Genomic DNA, 20,391 nt, shown 5'->3' on the forward strand with positions numbered 1-20,391 from the left:
CACAGAACAGAAACTGCTCAAAATATGTGCAAAGTTTTCAATTGTTTAAGGTTCTTTGAGTTTCATTATTATTTCATTATAATTTCCACAAACTTATTGTCAGTTAAACCAATCCAGGCAATAAAAATCATTCATTTATCAGTAGATAAGAAACACAAAGAGATAAAAGAGACAGAATCTGGAAAGGTGTATAGTGTTTACAGTCTGTAAATGGGATAAAGAGAAGAAGATTTTTGTTTAAATGTGGGATCTAAATAAAACAAATTTGGTAAATATCCACTAGAAGATAAAATAATGATAATGGCATGATGAAAAATAAAACTTGTATTAATAACACCACTCTTTTCATTTGAACTTTTTTTTTACTGCAAAAGAAAATTATGCATTTAATTCTGTGCTAAAGTTATTATGATTATTTTTTATATAAATATGCAAACAATGTTTTCTTTAGTAAATATAAGAAAATTAGAAGTACAGAATATTTATTTGCTTGTTTGTTTGTTTGCGTGTTTGTTGTATATTTTGTATATACTACTGCTAATAATAATTATAGTAATAGTAGTAATAATAATAATAGCATTAAAAAGAAGAAAAAGAAGAAATCAACATATAATACTGAATGCAGGTTACGGGGTGATTTTTTTTTTTTTTCCAAGTTAATTTCACTTGTTATGAAAACACCAGAAACCGATCAAAAATCTGAATTATGACGCCGGAAGAGTGAGTGGATTCTGATTGGCTGATTGTGCTATTAAAGAGCGAGAAAGCCACGTGACCGAAATTTTTCACCGGTGTCACGTGACCTGCGGCAGCCGTCTCCGCTGAGTGTGTGAGTGTATGTAAGGATGCTCCTCGGGGTGTGAGGTGTTCAGGAGCTGTGTTCCAGCTGAGCCAGGAGGACAGGAGGACAGGTGAGCACGTGAACATAATTTATCTATAGAAACAAATACATTCAGAAAACAGCACCATACTGAGAGTCGAGTTGAGGAAAGACGAGAAATAAAAGATAAAGAGTCAGAAATCCAAGAAATGTGGTTTTGATCTTCTTTGCTTCTTCTTGTTCCACCTTGTTCACATGTTTTTCATGATTTAGTTTTGTTTCATGAGATAAAATGAATTTCCTGTGTGTTGCTGCTGTTCTGTCATAAACAGGATGTGGCATTTTAAGGGCTGTTTATAGTTCTGAAGTAAATGTGTTTGTTTGGTTGACGAAAAATCCTTTCTTAACCTCTTGAATAAATAAACCGATCACCTGTTCACGAGATCAGATTAGAGTTTGGGATTAGGGGCACAATTCTAATAAATGCTTGTTTGCTATTGTATATAAATGAGAGACACTACTAAACACTTTCACAGTGGGACATTGTTGTGACTGATATGATGTGAAGTGACCGTGTTTTTCACAAACCTTTTATCTAAGGAGGAAACCCAAGCCTCTTTCAGTTGATAAACACATTTAATCCGTCTTTTTTATAAAACTGCCGAATTAAATCACATTCACATTCAAAGTATGGTTTCACCCATTACATGCTTCATGTACAAATATATTTAATTGTGTATAAACGTTCAACTTTGTCTCTCATTCTCAAAATGTCCCGCAATGCAACAAAGGAGGTTGCCAGGTTTCATCTTTTATAGCGAGATTTTAATCTGGGTTGCCAGATTGGCTTTTATTTATCCTTGTGCTCTTTTCTATATCTTGCCGGGTTTCTGACAGCAGATTACCACGTGACACGAGTGATGATTAGGGTCATGTAATCTCGCCGTTTTTAATACCGCAATCCTGCAACTATAAGATAATTAACGTGTAAAATTTAATTGATTTAGATAAGGAAAAATAGTGTGGGACAGGAAAATCTTTACACGAATGATATAATTGCTGTAAATATTTGCTTATCGATTCATTGAGACATTAAATCTAAGTATAATTGTAATAAATGAATTAGCAATTTTTTTATATACAAGTTTATAGTTTCCTTACATTCAAACCTTTTTTATAATATATATATATATATATATATATATATATATATATATATATATATATATATATATATATATATATATATTTTAGTTAGATAATTATTTGGTTAGTTACTAGTTAAATTGATTTGGGGTTGTGCACAAAGCTACGTATGAGGACAATTTGTGATGTCACTTAATAAGACAAACTCAACACATCTAAACCAAGCATTTCTGCGATTAAAGGATAGCAATGTGGTACCATGCCGTTTTTTTTTTTTTTTTATGTGCAACAATGCTAAAACAGGTTGTATTCTAATAATCTGGGGGCTGATTTCCAGTATATCTGTGATTGAGACTAAATAGAAACACAGAGACTGAAATGCCACTTGAGGGAATAATGTAAGAAAGTAATAACATTTAATTAGCTAAAGTAGCTAATGTTTGTAATATGTGAAAATGCAGAAGTATGTGGAGGTCTGTACATAGTTGCATGTTCATACATATTAATAGACCCTGGCATTGTGACGAATCATTTCTTGGCCATTTTTTTTATCGTTTATGTTTTCAGTAAAATGTCTGTGGACCATGTTTATTGTTTAACACTTCAAAGTTTAAGGAAATCCAGCAGTTATTTTTTATTAAACAGTTAACGAGGTGTAGAATAAAGGTTCAACTCTGTCTAGCAAAAAAACACAGCTGTCACTGAACTAAAATAACAAGAAAACAACTGTGCCTCAAGGGCACGAATCACACACACATGCATAAATTGAGTGTACACACACACACACACACACACACACACACACACACACATCCAGCTGAGCTGAACACAAGGTCAAAACCACGGTGACGATCACAAGTTTCCATGGCGACGTTAACAGACTCTTCATGCATCAGGGCTTTATAGGACTCAAGTGCAGATGTTTGGGATTCGACGTTCCGGGAAACGGAACTATCAGAAGAGATTACACTTTATCACACATTTCATTTTTACACAACGAAAATCCATAAAGTCTTTAAAACTTGAATGTTCACAAAAAGTATTTAATAGACAATAAAAGGTAATAAAAAAATCGTTATTTTCAAAAATAAAATCGAAATCTCAGTTAGCTCTTCTTAGTTTTTTCAAAACTGATTTTTTTAATGCTTAAATAGTACAATCATTTCTTTGTATAGGAAGAGGTGTGAGATCTGTGATTGAATCAGAACAGTTTAAAACAATGCAACATCATCACCTGTGTTATTGAGTATAGTGTCAAAAAATCGTCTAATCTGAGGTGTGTTATCAGTGATGTAGGAACCGGCAAGCACCGATGAGACTTCTGCGTTTAATCATTTAACAGCATGTTGCTCGTTTTCCTTTTACAACACAGAAAACCTCTCTCAATCTAAAGCTTATCACAAATTCCTAAGTAAACAGTTGGAGAATTGTTTACCGAGTTCTGGGGTGTGATTGCGACATGGTTTCTTGGGAAAAAGTGACAATGATATCGTTATCGAGTTGGTCCTTACGTACAAAAATAAATAAATAAAAAAAAAATATTTTTGTGGTTGTGCTGTTATAGAAATATAATGTTTGTGCTTTTATTCCCTTCTTTTTCAAACCCAAATTTTATTCCTTTCCTATAACTATAATGTCCATAAATGTTTATTCTTCTTATCTCACATCAATTACATATTTATTAATGTATAGGGTGTAGTTTTTTCACTATCCACTACTTCATTTCACTATTTTCATTCATTGAGAAGTTTTCTTTTTATCCAGCTTAGTAGTAAACTATTAAGCCTGTTTAACAATGTTTAGAACATGCACAATAACAGTAAGGATTACTACAATTACTCAACACTCCCTAAACAATTACAATTAAAAAAATCAATGGAGCTGTTCCATTTAAGACATTTATAATAGTTGCTCATTTTTGTTTTTTATAAAGGGTGCCAATACTATTTACAATGGATCCTGTGTAAAAACACTAACATATTTTAATGAGTTCTCTGACTAATGAGGTTCATTAGAAGCATATAAATAATTTTTTTGTTTTCCAGATCGAAGCAGGTTTCAGTGTTTGTTCCTCCACCAGTTTTGGGGTAGAATGGAGAACGGATCTGGTACTGTCGTGTTAAACAGACAGAGTTCTGGGGGAACAGAAGAATCCCAGCCGAGAGAGACGATGAAGCTGAAGAAGGAGATCTCCCTCCTGAATGGCATCAGCCTCATTGTGGGAAACATGATTGGCTCGGGGATCTTCGTGTCTCCTAAAGGCGTGCTTATGTACAGCGCCTCCTATGGGCTGTCGCTGGTCATCTGGACCATTGGGGGAATCTTCTCTGTGATCGGTGCTCTGTGTTACGCTGAACTGGGAACCACCATCACCAAGTCAGGTGCCAGCTACGCCTATATCCTTGAGTCGTTCGGAGCCTTTCTGGCATTTATTCGGCTCTGGACGTCGCTCCTCATCATCGAGCCCACCAGCCAGGCCGTCATCGCCATCACCTTTGCCAACTACCTAGTGCAGCCGCTGTTCCCAACCTGCGAGCCGCCATACTCTGCCTCTCGCCTCATCGCTGCTGCCTGCATCTGTGAGTGTTCTTCATTTTAATCTCCATGAATAGTTGAGGTGAATTGAATCCAGATGTTTATTCATTATATGTTTGCTTTTACATTTATTGATTGTAACAAGGATTTAAAAAGGAAGTCAATTCATTGGAATAAAAACATTTTCATGTTGAATATAGATTCTTTTTTTCTAATAATGAATAACAGCTAATTAAATGATCATGATGTTGAAATAATGTGCATATTTTCATGCTGCTGTGTTTTTGACATACTATGTGGCTCTGTTATCACAAAGTTGGAGGCACACAATTAAATAGGCTGTCCTTGGATGAGGTAGCATTATATTCTCCCTGCATTTAAACTAGACGACCTGAACCTGTTCCAGCATGACAATTTTGCTGTGCACAAAGCTAGATACAGGTGCAAATGGTTTATATGGATAAGAGTGGAAGCCCTGCTGTAGAGCTCTGACCTCAGCCGTACTGAATACCTTTGGAATGAATTGGGCTGCACGCCAGATCTCCTCAACCTACATCAGTACCTTAATTTTCTAACGCTCTTGAGGTTGAATGAGCACAAATCTCAATAAACACACTCCAAAATATAGTGGAACATCTTCCCAGAAGAGTGGAGGTTATTAGTATAAACCAGCAAATAGGGTCTAAATGGTACGGGATGTCTAAAAATCACAAATCTTATGGTTAGGTGTATGGTATAGTGTATGATGAGGCGCTCTCTCTCTATATATATATATATATATATATATATATATATATATATATATATATATATATATATATATATATATATATAATATAAAAACTGCGGAACACATGGCTCTCTTCTTTAGCTTTCTGTTATAATCTCACAAACAGGTCTGTAATCAGTTTTCCTGTAACATGTTTATCCTGTTCTGTAAAGCTTCTCCTCTCATCCCTGGTGCCTCTGGACATCTCGCTTGCTGTCATGACATGATTCAATAACACATTTGTTATTACCGCCCAACACTTTACAGCAAAAAAAACCACAAAATCTTCTGCAGGTCTGAACGGTTAAACGTGTTCAGGTCAATGTATAAAAATCGTCCTTGTGAACAAAAAACAAAAGCATAGGAATGTTAAAGTGAGGTTAAAGTTTAAGAAGGTGCTGAATTTCTTTTATTATATATTTTTTTTACATGATTTAGTTGAATCTCAATCAACTTAGAGGTTTTCTTTTAACGTATGAAGAAGCCAGATAGCATTTTGTTTAGTCTTAATGCTATTTTTTATTTCCTTGTTTGCTCAGTAATAACCTTGTACCTCAAATACAGTATTAACTGTCCCTGTTAGTGGGTTTTAATCAGTAACGTTTTATAAAAGTTTCATCTCAGTAAGCAGTGAGCGCTAATCATTTCTCCACCTGTTGCAGGTTTATTGACTTTCATTAATGCTGCATATGTGAAATGGGGCACCAGAGTGCAGGATGTCTTCACCTATGCCAAAGTTCTGGCCCTTATTGTCATAATCATTACAGGCATGGTAAAGCTCTGTCAGGGTGAGACTCTTTTTTAAAAAAATATTTTTATTCTGTTGTTTTTATAAAAAAAAAAATGTATACCCTACAGTCCTGTTATAAGAAAATGAGTTTACGCATCACACACGCACACATACGCACGCACATACACCTTTTTCATGTTTCCGAATAAACCTGTTACCAAATGCAACGGTTTCCCATAAAGTTTAGCATAATTTAACAAGCAACACCTTGCTTTTTATCCTTGCAGTAGTTTTAACACTGTCCATTGTCTTTGTCTATAAGGTCGTACAGAAAACTTTGAGGGTTTTTTCCAGGGGTCGTCTCATGACCCAGGGGGAATTGCCCTGGCCCTGTACTCTGCCCTGTTCTCCTACTCAGGCTGGGACACCCTGAACTTTGTCACTGAGGAAATCAAGAACCCAGAAAGGTGTGTACTCTCAGGATTATAATCGGTAGTGTTTTGTGATTAACTCTAAAATCTGAGTGTGTGTCTCAGATCAAAAAGTGTGTCACGATCTGTTCAGGAATCTTCCTCTGGCCATTGCTGTGTCCATGCCCATCGTCACAGTCATCTATATCCTGACCAATGTGGCCTACTATGCCGTGCTGGATATGAGCTCCATCCTCGCAAGCGATGCCGTGGCCGTGGTGCGTAAAAAATAAATAAATAAATAAATAAAAAACTTAGGATGGTGTTTACACACGAGAGGTTTCATGCATCATGCTTTGATTCTGATCAGATTTGTATAGTAGCCAGAGTCATCTCCACTTAGTTGGATTTAATCCAAAAGCCAGAGCATGTGGATTTAATTTGGAGAAAATGGCTTATTACACTTTGTAGTATGACATGCTTAATGCATAATTAGTGTTCTGGTTTAAACAGGATTTAAGTATGTTTTTGAAAAATGGTGCTATTAATATTAATGTGTTATGATGATGTAAGCATGAATGAAATAAAACAAATATTTATAGTTGTTGTAATATTTGTGTATTTTTGCAGACATTTGCTGATCACACTTTAGGTGTAATGAGCTGGACCATCCCCATTGCTGTGGCTCTGTCTTGCTATGGTGGACTCAATTCCTCCATCATTGCAGCATCCAGGTCAGATACGGATTGTATCAGATACAGACACACATTATTACATACACGAACTACATACATACACACACACGTCATCTTCATTTCCTGAAACACCCCGAATGTGTTTTAGGCTTTTCTTCGTCGGATCGCGGGAAGGTCATCTTCCTGACGCTTTATCAATGATCCATGTGCAGAGGTTCACGCCCGTCCCTGCGCTCCTGTTCAATGTGAGTGAAATCATAGAATCGACAGTTTTTAAACCTTTGCTAGCTTGACAACCAAATTCACACCAAACAGCATACTTATTTGTTTATCCAAACTGCTCATGCACGTACAACTTTGACATTTTTCTGAAGGCTGTGTGCTACACCTTAAACGCTGCACCCCAATGTACAACCCTAATTCCAAAAAAAGTTGGGAAATGTAAATTTCCCACCGTGTTAAATGTAAATAAATACAGAATGCAATTATTTGCAAATCTCATAAACATATATATTTTATTCACAATAGAACATGTTTAAACTGAGGAAATGTACCATTTTAAGGAAAATCCCATTTTGAATTTAATGACTGCAATATGTTTGAAAAAAGTTGGGATAGGGCAGCAAAAGTCTATAAAATGTAGTTGAAACGCTGCCATCCTTTCCTGGACAAAACTATTTTGAATTTACTGAGGCAAAGTGGAAAACTGTTCTGTGGTCAGATGTATTAATTGAATTTCTTTTTGAAAACCATGGACACCACAGTCTCTGGAATAAAGAGGAGAGGGACCCTCTGGCTTGTCATCAGTGCTCAGTTAAAAAAAAAACACATTTCTGGTGTTATGGGAATGCATTAGTGCCTGCGGAATGGGCACTTTGCATATTTGGAAAGGCTCCACAATGCAAAATATACAGCACAGGTTTTAGAGCAACAAATGCTTTAATCCAGAAAACATCTTTTTCAGAGAAGGCTTTGCATATTTGAGCAAGAATCTATTACAAAAGCATGACTTTGTAGTAAAAGACTCTGGGTGCTGAACTTACCTGCCTGCAGTCTAGACCTTTCACCATTTAAAAACATTTCAATAAACAAAAAATACAACAAAGGACACCCACAACTGTTAAATCCTGTACCAGACATGCATGGGACAACATTCCTTTTCCAATACTTTAGCAACTGGTCTCCTCATTTTTAACATTTATAAGGACAGAAGATTTGATGGTACACAATGGTAAACCTTTTTTATTTTGGACATGTTGCAGACATCAAATTTAAATGACTATTTTTTCCTTATTGTTTTTGTTCAGTTTAAGCATTTGATATATTTTGTATGTTCTAATTTGAATTAAATATGGGTTTGAGATTTACAAATCATTGCATTGTTTTAAATTAAATTTTAGTGTGCCAACCTTTTTTTAGAATTGGGGTTATAACTCTGTTAGCCAGAAACTGTCGCATTAGATTCAAGATAGTCAATTTAAGTGATTACAGTGGAACCTCGGAGCTCGCGGCCTCAGCGCTCGCGACCTCGCATGCTCGCGACTTTCATTCCGACCGGCGACTCTCATTCAGATCGGCTCGTGAGCAACCGCGAGCTGCTCAAAACGCTAGTTTTAACATTTCTAATCAAGGTTTATCTCGTAAAAATTGTCTAAAAAATGCTTTAAAACTATTTTTTATTATGTATTATTATACTGTACTTCTCTACTGCATACTTTACTGTACCTGTACTTATTTTTTTTTTATTAAGCATTGTAATTGCTGTTAATTTACATATAGTATTGTTAAAATAGTCTAATAATTAAGTGTTATGGAGTGAAATAGTGTTATTTACTCATTTAAATCGATTTCGTATAGTGTTCTTTGGGTTTTTACTGGGTTGGAAGGGGCGTATCAAAAGGTCACGAAAATTCGGAATTTGCGACCGGTCTTGGTCCCTAACCTTCGCGAGCTCCGAGGTTCCACTGTACAGATCTAGATCTATAACATAGTGTTAATGATGTTGAGCATAAAGTCCTGTAGATCACCCTGAGTATTTCAGAAGTGAAGATCTAATCCAGCAGGCTAAGAATATAGATGGTGATTGCTCCCCCTGGTGGTCAGTTTTCTTTATTGCTGATCTCACTGATGTCAGATGCTTCTTCTGTGCTTTGCAGTGTGCCATGGCTCTCATCTACCTGACTGTGCAGGATGTGTTCCAGCTGATTAACTACTACAGCTTCAGCTACTGGTTCTTTGTCGGGTTGTCCATTGCTGGACAGATCTACCTGCGCTGGAAAGATCCAGAGAGACCACGGCCTCTGAAGGTAACAAGCTGTATATTGATCTATGTGTTACAGAAGGAATAGTTTATGAAAAATTTGATATACTGTGTGTTTGCGTGTGTGTGTGTAAGGCGAAATCATTGTTTATGTTCAAAGTAACACACATTTATTCACAATGTTCTTTCTTTTCTCACGTATAAAAAATAAACTCCACTATGATGAACACATCCGGCAATTAAAACGTGTGGAAACAGCAACATTTCTATTTGGTGTCCTGATGTTTTACGAAATTTAAAACACCATAATTACTTTAAAATAAGGCTGCAGCTATCGATTATTTTAGTATTTAAATATTCTACTGATTAGTCCATCGATTAATCAAGTACTTTTTCATCATTAAAGAGCAGTATTAAATATCAGGACTGTCAATCGATTAAAATATTAAATTGTGATTAATCGCACATTTATATCTGTTCTTAATGTACCTCAAATAAATTCTTTTCAAGTTTTTTGATACACTATTCAACTTTAAATGTTACGCATCCATGAATATACACATATTTTCACATATATATCTTCATATATTTAATATTTTATATAGGTTATACTTTTTATTTATCTACCTTCTTTTTTTTCTGGGTTTATTTTTCCTCATTCCATTCCCTTTTATATTCCATTCCCTTTTATGCTTGAATACCGGACCGTCGTAAAACGCATTTCACTGCATGTCGTACTCTGTATGTATGTGTATGTGAATAAACATTTTATTTAATTTTGATTTGCTGTGCCCAGTTTTATCATGGTGTATGACCTGTGACATAAAACTGTCTTTCAATACCTTGCCTTAGTAGCAGAGTTTGATTTTTCCTCACCCAGTTACAAGCCTCCTACACAGTTTCTGTTTCAGTTAAGGATTGTGTTTGAACCTACATATGAAATCTACTATCATTAGCACCTACTTGGTATAACTGGTTAATCATAAATAGCCATTAGCCTTAATTTGTCAGATGCACATTATAACACAGTGAATTTCTCTTCTTCGCATATCTTAGCTTGTTTAGAAGCTGGAGCCAGAGCGCAGGGTCAGCCATTGAGCACAGAGGGTTAAGGACCCTGCTCAAAGGCCCAAGAATGGCAGCTTGTCGATACCAGGGCTTTAACCCCTGACCTTCTGACCAGAATCCCAGCACGTTAACCACTGAGCTACCATTCCCCTATCATACACCTGACTATGATCCTACATAATGTATATAAAGTATAATGTATAAGTACTACATTGTGTGTATAAATACCACTATACAAGATTTATAGTAACAGTGTGTGTGTGTGTGTGTGTGTGTATTTACAGTTGTCCCTGGTGTATCCCATAGTGTTCTGCTTGTGTACGGTGTTCCTGGTAGCCGTACCCCTCTACAGCGACACGCTCAACTCTCTTATTGGCATCGCCATCGCACTCTCAGGCGTTCCTGTTTACTTCCTAGGTGTTCACCTCCCTGAGTCCAAACGGCCGCCGTTCATCACAGCACTGCTGCGTAAGCGTGTTTCAGCTTCATCACTAACAATCTTTAACCATCATTTGTAAAAATGGTCAGATTACATTACAGAATTGTAACCTAATTTTTAAAGGTCTAAAATAAGCATAGATAAAAGCCTGTTTTTAAAATGCCGCAAAACATCGCCTGATTTCACATTTACAGATGCAATTGCATGCACATCTGATAAAGGATTTGCTTTCAAAAGGCTCCTGTTTCCCTGGAAAACGTGTGCGCATCTTTGAACATTTATTTATTTATTTTTTACTCCCATCGATAGCTCTCTGGTCTTCATGTTGGTTTATCGCTTTAAAAAAATTGCAGTCTTTATCAGTGAAAGGCTCAAACCCAGAGTAAACATTTAGTGCTATTATCAGTGCCCATATCTGTGTAACAAGAAACCTCAGCATGTATTTATGTACAAAAAAAAATCAATAGATGTCTTTGGATGCAGTGGCAATATTTTATGTCACATAGAAGTGATAAGCTTTTTAACTACAGTAAAACATTTAATAGAAAGAAAAGGATGTGTGGACCAGGCCACTTTCATATTTTTCTCTCTCTCTTTTTCTCTCACTCTCCTGCAGGTTCTGTCACTCGATTCACTCAGTTCACATGTTTCTGTGTCCTCACTGAAATGGACCCAGTGGATTAAATTCTCCATCACAGCTAAAAAGAACTGCTTCATCAGTCTGTGTGCCTCTGAGTGATCTGAAAACACACACACACACACACACACACACACAGTGTTGGACACCCACAGCCAGGGTGAAAGAGCTCAGTCATGTGACCTAGGGCATATCCTCCTCTCAGGGACGATTGTAATGTGGCTTATGCAGGACGTAAGCTGATGGATTTCCGATCGTCTTCCTGAGTGTTATTTATCCATCTGCTTGTTAGAAATCTAACAGACTATGATTTCTGTCAGTGTCTAGATTATTTATGTACTTTTATTTCAGATGGTTTGGATTTTTAGTACATCCCTTCTACATTTAGATAATTTATCTTTGGCATGTGAAAATATCTCTACTGTAGTCAAATTGATCTGATTTCCTGTTACAGTAATATCATGTATAAGAATCAAACTGGTTTCATTGATTTAATATAATTTAAATATTTATTTCCAGCTGAAATCTGTTCTTGGGCTGATGGGAAAATGAAAGCTTAAAAAAAATTAAAGCCTAAAATAAGTTAATAATGCAAAAATAAGCATGTAATAGATAAATTTGTCCATACTGAAGATATTTTCACTGTTATTCTTTGCTTAGGGATTTTATTTTATTATAATTAGTTATGTTTTTTCTTGGAACGAGAAACACAATCACTCATTTTTCTGAGCAGGTATGTTTTTCACAGCATCATGTTATCACTGAAACATCTGGAATGAATTGTTTAATTTTATTTGTGGATGAGTTGCTGACTTCACTTCACTTGCTGTCTGTTTCATTTCTACTCTGCTTTGTATTATCAGAAATCTGATGCACAGGTATTTATATTTACAGATTGTTTATTTGCATTGTAATGTGGTTCTAAAATGTTCACTTTTCAGAAAGGCCTGAACATTTGTCTGTAATTTCACTATTTTATTTTAATCTATTTTATTAATTTCTACACTATTTCACGACTGTACAGGAGAGAATTATAAAATATAATGACCAACTAGGAACGAACGCTGGATACTTTGATTCATAATTTAGTAAAATGATATTAAAATCATTATCTTACTCACTTTCATAAAGTGCAGATGAGAGAAACATTGTATTTTTTTTGTAGTGCATTAAATAAACTTTTCAGAGTTTCTGTTTTTGTTTTTATTCAGGTTTATACACATCTACATATTTACAGAAACACCCCCCCCCCTTTTTTGGGAATGTTTATGCACACAACACAACTCGCTACACACACACACACACACCTGATCTATCATGCACATCACTCACTAAACGCATCATCGCATCTCCCTAACACAATTCAAAACAAATTACAGAATTTAAACGCATCGACTGCCACACAAACACGGCATCATTACAGGTGTAAACACACACACACACACACGCACGCACGCACGTATACAGTCTCAATCAGAATCGTATTCTCTCTCCTCATCTTCCCCCTCATCTTCATTAAACGCCATCACCTCTCTCTGATATTGCTCCCAGCTCCTCCGGCTGTACGAGTGCTCCTCGCTAAAACAACCTGGAGGAAAGAAACACGATCTAGTTGGTAAAGATGGTGCTGGAACCGAAATGATTCCTTGAGTAACTCTAGAAATTATAATAATAAAAAAAAAAAAAAAAAAACACACTGAGGCAAATTATTTGCCTCGATACATTATTTAGTCATATTTACTGCACACAGAGCATCATATTTCCACGTGGAAAATTATTACTGACGCACCCCACACACTGGACAGATAACACAGAATTAAAAAATGGAAGAACGGGGAGAAAACAGGGGGGTGGGGAGAAGATTCAGATGGAAACCTGTTTCCTCTTCATTTTTTTTTTATCCAATCGGGCAGCGTCACGCCTTTATAGTTCCAGAAAGCTTTACACATAAAAAATGAAATAGGCTACAATTAATAGTATCGCATGGTATAAAACGAAGCCTCCGATCCCTGGACAGAACTCTGTTTAATAATCAGACAGATGAAGCAGAGGAGCCTTCTTCATACACCAACAGCTTCAAACTTCAGGCCGACAACATGGTTACTGGTGAATGCACCCAAAAACGTTGGATGTTTACGAGAAATAAAGCCACAATTGCGAGACAAAAAAATCAGAATTAAGCAAACTTTTTTTTTATGTGGCAGAAACAGGCTTCCATAGGATTCAGGCCAAGCAAACAAAGTTTCCAAAGTTTGGGATCATTTCAAACTTAAAGAAAACACAAATTTCTATAAAATCTATATATAGCTAATGCCAAATTCTGTACAGGCGAACAGAATGCAACTGTTCTCAGATTTGATACTGATAGCCATGACCTGTTTTTGTGCAGTTATAGCATTCCTCCAGACACCGATCTCTTCTTCTTAATGGTGATCAAATTTTCTTTTTTTTTTTTGTGAACTAGCATAACATGGTCTCAGTGATCTAGCACAACATGGCCTCAGCCATATTCTATGATGTGGTCTGCTGGGGCATCAGCATCTCTACTGCAGACAGAAAGAGACTGAACAAGCTGATCAGGAAGGCCAGCTCAGTCCTGTACAGTGTTCCCCAGAACACTGTACAGGAGGTGGGTGAAAGGAGGATAATAGCAAAACTATAGTCATTGCTGGAAAACGTCTCTCACCCTCTGTATGAAACTGTTTCATCGTTGAGCAGCTCCTTCAGTAACAGACTGTTACATCCTAAGTGTCTGAAGGAGCGTTAAAGAAGGTTCTTTTCTCCCTGCTGCTATTAGACTTTACAATCAAAGCTGCTCCCAGTAAACCAGTCACCATAATACAAACTATTATTACTGTTTAACTGTGTAATAATACTACCTGTGTGGAATATTACCTGCAATACCACCTGTGTGCAATAATACCTGCAATACCACCTATGTGCAATAATACCTGCAATGTACTTTTTTCCTTATTTGTATTTATACATTGTGTTGTGTATATACTGTATACTATACTATGTGTCTATTCTTTTATTTATTTGCATTTATTTTTTCTTTGCTGCTGTAACAGAGAAATTTCCCCACTGTGGGACGAATAAAGGTATATCTTATCTTATTTACACAGGACTGAACCTGAACTACGCACCGGCGTATCGCTCATCATTATTCTCATCGTTGCTGTCCTCCTCATCTGGGTAATCGTTCCTCCAGTTGCTTTCATCGTTTTCATCGTCCTCGTCCTCATACACTTCTTCCTCCCGAGCAACTTCATCAGGCACCTGTAGATATGATTTCATTATTATTATTCCTGTAACCTCAACCTTCCAGGATGCAGACGTGCTGCTGCTGTTAATAATCTGTTAATTGATAGTTTGTAAAGAAACAGCAATAGAATTAAATTTCATCAATTTATAAAGAGAAACTACGCCCTCTTCTGGATGGTCTACATTTGAATAATGGATCCTGATTACCGTATTTTCCGAACTATAAGCCGCTACCTCCCCCCGCTTTGAACTCCATGGCTTAAACAATGAAGCAGCTAATTTATGGATTTTTCCTGGGTTTTTCCCGGTTTCACAATCTTCAAGACAAAAAACTGAGCCTCATAACGTTAGACCAATGAAATTGCCGAACGGGCTCAGTTGAACCAATTAAATTCTTTTTATTAAATCGCTCCCACCACATCATAAATATGGATAAGGTTCCTCTAAAGTTTGACCTGCTGCTCACTCTGACTGTCAACAGGAAAAGCGAAACATTCGTCACGCTGAAAACAACCACCCCCAGGTATATACATTTTTTATACAGCACGGCTTTAAAACTTCACTCACCAGCTCTCCTTCTTCAGAGTAGGGTCTGACCGATAAAATGTCCTTAATCCAGCCAGGCGTAGCGGTCTCCTGGTAGTATAAATCGTAAACATAGTCATCCTCCTTCTCACGATGTTCAGTCCCAGGTCCATGCGCCGACACACTCAGCTTCTCGCGTATCATCTTGACCGAGTTACACAGAATTGTTTCGGGATCAGACTTCCCGCTCTGGAGATCAGCAAAAAGCAAATCTATTAAAGTGACTGAATAAAAAGTGTTATCACACACAAACATCTAACCTTCTTACCTTCTCAGGATTTTTTTCATCCTCCTCAACATCCTCCTGAACAATATCAAACACCTGTACGTCTCCCAAACGAGGCTCCGTGTCTGTCCGAGCACTTCCTTCAGGCTCTCTCTCTTTACGAGGTTCTGCAGGAAGCCCGGCTCGGTGGCTGGAGAGGATCCGGTATCTCTCCTCTCGCCTGGTGCTCCATTTGGCGTTACGCAAGTCTCCGATGATCCTGTTGGAGCTGCCGTGAGACGGACGCAGGGCATGTGTGAGACGTGGACGTGAAAGAGCCTCACGCACGTGTGTCTGCACTGGGGCGTCCTGCGAAAAAATACACACACAACACAAAAACACCTTAAAACATGAGACGGGATTCATTTGCAGCTGTAGGACTTAACAGAGGTTGCTTTTACATAGTCACTGGTTTACAAAAACCAGTTTTCCCCCATATATATATATATATATATATATATATATATATATATATATATATATATATATATATATATATATATATATATATATATATATATATTTTTTTTTAGGGATGCACCAAATATTCGGCCACCGAAAATGGCCCAAAGGTGAAATTGTTTGTTGTGATGACGCAAACAGAAACCGCTGCCTGCACGTGCTTGTCTAAATCAACATGTCTGCGGTGTGGACGTATTTCAGTATATCTGAGAAAGACCCACGGATAGCGATTTGCAAAACATGTAATGCCGAAATTTTAAGAGGGGGTGCGTCTGCAAAAACTTTCTCCACGTCGGGTTTAATTTAAAATCCAAACATCCGATCGCCATGCTGAATATAAGAGGAACACAAATGCACAGAAAAGCAAAACCCCTCCGAGCATGCGCACTCCGTCTGTGGTGGACGTTTTTTAAAAGGCAGGAAGTTTCGCAGTGATAGTGTTGTACTGTATCTTTATGCAGTTGCACTTGTTCTGAATGCACTTTGTTTTTATGAAAGAACATATTTAATTTTACAACCTTTCAGCAGGCCAGAGGGCCTGTACATTATTATTTAATGTACACATGAGTGCATTTTAGTTAAACATTAAGACTAAATTTTAATTTATTTTATCCTGTGCATTATTGCAATGTGCTATAAATAAATATTTTCATAATTTGTAATTGATTTATTCTTTGAAACTTTAATATTAATGTATGCAATTGAAATGCCTTGATTCTAGTAAGGTTAGTACACAGTCATAGCCATAAATGCAATGGTAATAATAATTGGCATAATTTTTTTCGGTGTTTCGGTTTTCGGCCAAGAATTTTCATTTCGGTGCATCCATAATAATATATATATATATATTCTGTGAAATCAAACAGCCCACTTAGGAAGCAACACTGACAATCAATTTCACATGCTGTTGTGCAAATGGAATAGACAACAGGTGGAAATTATAGGCAATTAGCAATTATCCAGGATGGCACATCAATGCGAGCTGTGGCAAAAGGTTTGCTGTGTCTGTCAGCGTAGTGTCCAGAGCATGGAGGCGCTACCAGGAGACAGGCCAGTACATCAGGAAACATGAAGGAGGCTGTAGGAGGGCAACAACCCAGCAGCAGGACCACTACCTCCACCTTTGTGCAAGTGGGAACAGGAGGAGCACTACCAGAGCCTTGCAAAATTACCTCCAGCAGGCTACGAATAAGCATGTGTCTGCTCAAACGGTCAGAAATTGACTCCATGAGGGTGGTATGAGGGCCCGACGTCCACAGGTGGGAGTTGTGCTTACAGCCTAACACTGTGCAGGACATTTGGCATTTGCCAGAGAACACCAAGATTGGCAAATTCAACACTGGCACCCTGTGCTCTTCACAGATGAAAGCAGGTTCACACTGAGCACATGTGACAGACATGACAGAGTCTGGAGACGCCGTGGAGAACGTTCTGAGCCTGCAATATCCTCCAGCATGACCGGTTTGGCAGTGGGTCAGTAATGGTGTGGGGTGGCATTTCTTTCCTTCCCCCCATGTGCTCGCCAGAGGTAGCTTGACTGCCATTAGGTACCGAGATGAGATCCTCAGACCCCTTGTGAGACCATATGCCGGTGCGGTTGGCCCTGGGTTCCTCCTAATGCAAGACATTGCTAGACCTCATGTGGCTGAAGTGTATCAGCAGTTCCTGCAAGACGAAGACATTGATGCTATGGACTGGCCCGCCCGTTCCCCAGACCTGAATCCAATTGAGCACATCTGGGACATCATGTTTTGCTCCATCCACCAACGTTGCACCACAGACTGTCCAGGAGTTGGCGGATGCTTTATTCCAGGTCTGGGAGGAGATCATCAACCACCTCATCAGGAGCATGCCCAGGCGTTGTAGGGAGGTCATGCAGGCACGTGGAGGCCACACACACTACTGAGCCTCATTTTGACTTGTTTTAAGGACATTACATCAAAGTTGGATCAGCCTGGAGTGTGTTTTTCCACTTCAATTTTGAGTGTGACTCCAAGTCCAGACCTCCATGGGTTAATAAATTTGTGTGATATATAATTATTACCAATGTCATTCTACAACAAAATAGGTTACATACAAGCAAGTGTGGCCTGTTATACAAGCAATATAGAAATTAACAGTATGAACAGTATATGAATTTTATATATATATAAAATTCATATACTGTATTATATATATAATTTTATATATATATATATATATATATATATATTTTTTTTTTTTACATACAGTTTATATATAAAAAAAACACACACGCACGAACACACTAGTATGTTATTACGTTATATAGTATAAATTATGCAGTTTAGTCACTCAAGCAAAGGAAATGCCATCATAGATAATAATGCTAGTCAACTTAAAAGCTAACTAAAGTAGCTCTCTGCGGCTAATTAGCAAAATTCTCTCTCCACACAGCGAACTATCTGATAGAGGACATTGGACGCTGTTGTTAACTAGTTGTTATAGTTTTTTCCGGAACCCGTAAGAGAGAAAATAAAATTAGTGAACGCAAGTGAGCTAAGGAGTTAGCTTGTGAGCTAGTTAGCATTACCTGTGAGGCGACCGTTGCCACGAGCTTGAACACCGAGTTCTCGATGCGCGCGCGCTCGGGTTCGGGCTCGGGTTCGGGCTGCGTGGTGCCGGACTCGGCGCGGATCCGCTTACAGGCGAGCAGCAGCGCGTCCGCGGGGTCCGTGCCTCTCTTCCGCTTCACCCGCAGGATGGTAGTCCCGGTATCCATAACGCTGACGGCGCGTCGGCTCAGGGAGGAAAAAACGCTCTCAAGAGAAAGGCGACGGGACGATGAATGACACCAATAACAACACAGGCGGCGCTCTGCTTCTTTTACCTTCCTCTTCTTCTTCTTGGGTTCCGCTTTTTTTCTCTTTAGACCGCTTCGGATTCGTCTTCGTTAGTGATATTAAATAGATTGGTGTAATACCACTATGTAGAAGAATAGAGTGAGAACACTTTAATTTAATCTTTCTTTATTATTATTATTATTATTATTATTATTATTATTATTATTATTATTATTATTATTATTATTATTATTATTATTTCTTCTTCTTTTTGGTTTTAGCGGTGGCTGGCACCAGCCTAAAAAGGTGCTTTACCGCCACCTCCTGGTCCGGGGTGTGTAACAGATTTTTATATTCTGTTTATCAGTCCAGACTCTTTAATAAAATCAAAGAATTTTAATTGACCATTTGTTTAATTCTTTAAAATTCCTTACATTCCTTCCTACTTCCTACCTTCCCATTACTTCCTACATTCAAGAAATACACAAGATATTGTTTCTTCAACATGACAGTGTTTAAATATCTGTATATAATATTTCCTTATTATTTTAAGTGTATCATTCAAATTTAAGCGCCCTAACAATATTCTGTTATAGATAGTCTCTTCTTTCCTTGATTTACTTATACACTTTATATTTTGATTTACATTGATTATTAGACTGTAAAGAAATCTTCCATTTTCCAAATTATACCACATAACATGCCATTCCTCAATCACTTTACTCAAGATTACAACCTTAATCTCTAATTTACTTAATGAAATGTGTATCTCTATTGTATATCTCTGTAAAGCTCTGTTTTGCTCATTTATCCACGTCTTCATTTCCCTTTATTCCTATGTGTGCTGGGACCCGTATAAGACTAATTGCTGTATCATTTTAAACAATTCTCGAATGTATTTGTAGGATAGTAAAGAGAATATCCTGGTATTTATCTTAGAACATTGAGAGTAAATGTAAATGTTGATAAGAGATAAATGTCATAATAAAGTTATCATTTCATTTTAGCTCAGTCCAGCTTGTAATGACTTTGGGTAAGACTATTATAAAAGCAGAATGCAACCTAAAAGCTTTGCATTGTATTTTTGTACTCATTATATTCATTAAAGGCAGATGTAGAGGACAGAGTAGTATGGAGAGCAGCCAAAAGATGATGATGATGATGAAGATTTTCATTATTTCAAGAGGTGGCAAACGTTCACACATCCTTCACTTTAGTAGAAGTACAGATACTTATGTTTACAAATACTCTGGTAGAAGTTAAAGTACTGACTGTACTTTTTTACTCAAGTTAAAGTAAAGCAGTTTGGGCTCTGACATGTACTAAAGTAAAAAGTAGACTTTACTACTACCTGTTTTAGTTTCACGCTGGTAACTGAACGTCACTTCATATTAATATTAGGGCTGTCAATCTTTGAAAAATTATTTAATCAATTAAATTAAAGGCATGCTTGTTATGAGTTAACACAACATTAAACACAACTTAATCATGCATTTTTTATCTGA

The 20,391-nt window shown here is 37.1% G+C and overlaps 2 protein-coding genes across 4 annotated transcripts; one reads left to right on the top strand and one right to left on the bottom strand.

Moving 5' to 3' along the window:
• Positions 1–790: 790 nt before the first annotated feature.
• Positions 791–12,697, top strand: slc7a6 (solute carrier family 7 member 6). Of its 3 annotated transcripts, none has more exons than XM_083558569.1 (10): positions 791–911; positions 4,012–4,545; positions 5,933–6,058; positions 6,323–6,467; positions 6,565–6,688; positions 7,041–7,144; positions 7,254–7,350; positions 9,262–9,411; positions 10,718–10,901; positions 11,489–12,697. In XM_083558569.1, exons 2-10 carry the CDS (start codon positions 4,059–4,061, stop codon positions 11,554–11,556), a joined length of 1,485 nt encoding a protein of 494 aa, XP_083414695.1. In that variant the 5' UTR covers positions 791–911; positions 4,012–4,058; the 3' UTR covers positions 11,557–12,697. The 3 variants fall into 3 exon arrangements, with proteins under 3 accessions (XP_083414695.1, XP_083414697.1, XP_083414696.1); XM_083558570.1 differs by having other exon boundaries at positions 822–919; XM_083558571.1 differs by lacking the exon at positions 11,489–12,697 and having other exon boundaries at positions 10,740–10,897.
• slc7a6os (solute carrier family 7 member 6 opposite strand) lies at positions 12,230–18,930 on the bottom strand. Its single transcript, XM_083558613.1, has 5 exons — positions 18,637–18,930; positions 15,627–15,932; positions 15,341–15,547; positions 14,656–14,788; positions 12,230–13,097 (listed from the first exon to the last, which is right to left on the bottom strand). The coding sequence occupies exons 1-5, from the start codon at positions 18,823–18,825 to the stop codon at positions 12,979–12,981; spliced, it is 954 nt and encodes a 317-aa protein (XP_083414739.1). The 5' UTR covers positions 18,826–18,930; the 3' UTR covers positions 12,230–12,978.
• Positions 18,931–20,391: the final 1,461 nt, after the last annotated feature.

The sequence above is a fragment of the Silurus aristotelis genome, assembly GCF_946808225.1.
Source record: "Silurus aristotelis genome assembly, chromosome: 13".
NCBI classification, from domain to species: domain Eukaryota; kingdom Metazoa; phylum Chordata; class Actinopteri; order Siluriformes; family Siluridae; genus Silurus; species Silurus aristotelis.

Bases quoted from the DNA above. Each gene is read 5' to 3' on its own strand.
- slc7a6 (XM_083558569.1), top strand. From the start codon at position 4,059: ATGGAGAACGGATCTGGTACTGTCGTGTTAAACAGACAGAGTTCTGGG. The intron at 4,546-5,932 runs GTGAGTGTTCTT...CACCTGTTGCAG, and splicing joins CATCGCTGCTGCCTGCATCT to GTTTATTGACTTTCATTAAT. The intron at 7,351-9,261 runs GTGAGTGAAATC...TGTGCTTTGCAG, and splicing joins TCCCTGCGCTCCTGTTCAAT to TGTGCCATGGCTCTCATCTA.
- slc7a6os (XM_083558613.1), bottom strand. From the start codon at position 18,825: ATGGATACCGGGACTACCATCCTGCGGGTGAAGCGGAAGAGAGGCACG. The intron at 15,548-15,626 runs GTAAGAAGGTTA...GCTGATCTCCAG, and splicing joins ATGAAAAAAATCCTGAGAAG to AGCGGGAAGTCTGATCCCGA. The intron at 14,789-15,340 runs GTGAGTGAAGTT...TCATATCTACAG, and splicing joins ACTCTGAAGAAGGAGAGCTG to GTGCCTGATGAAGTTGCTCG.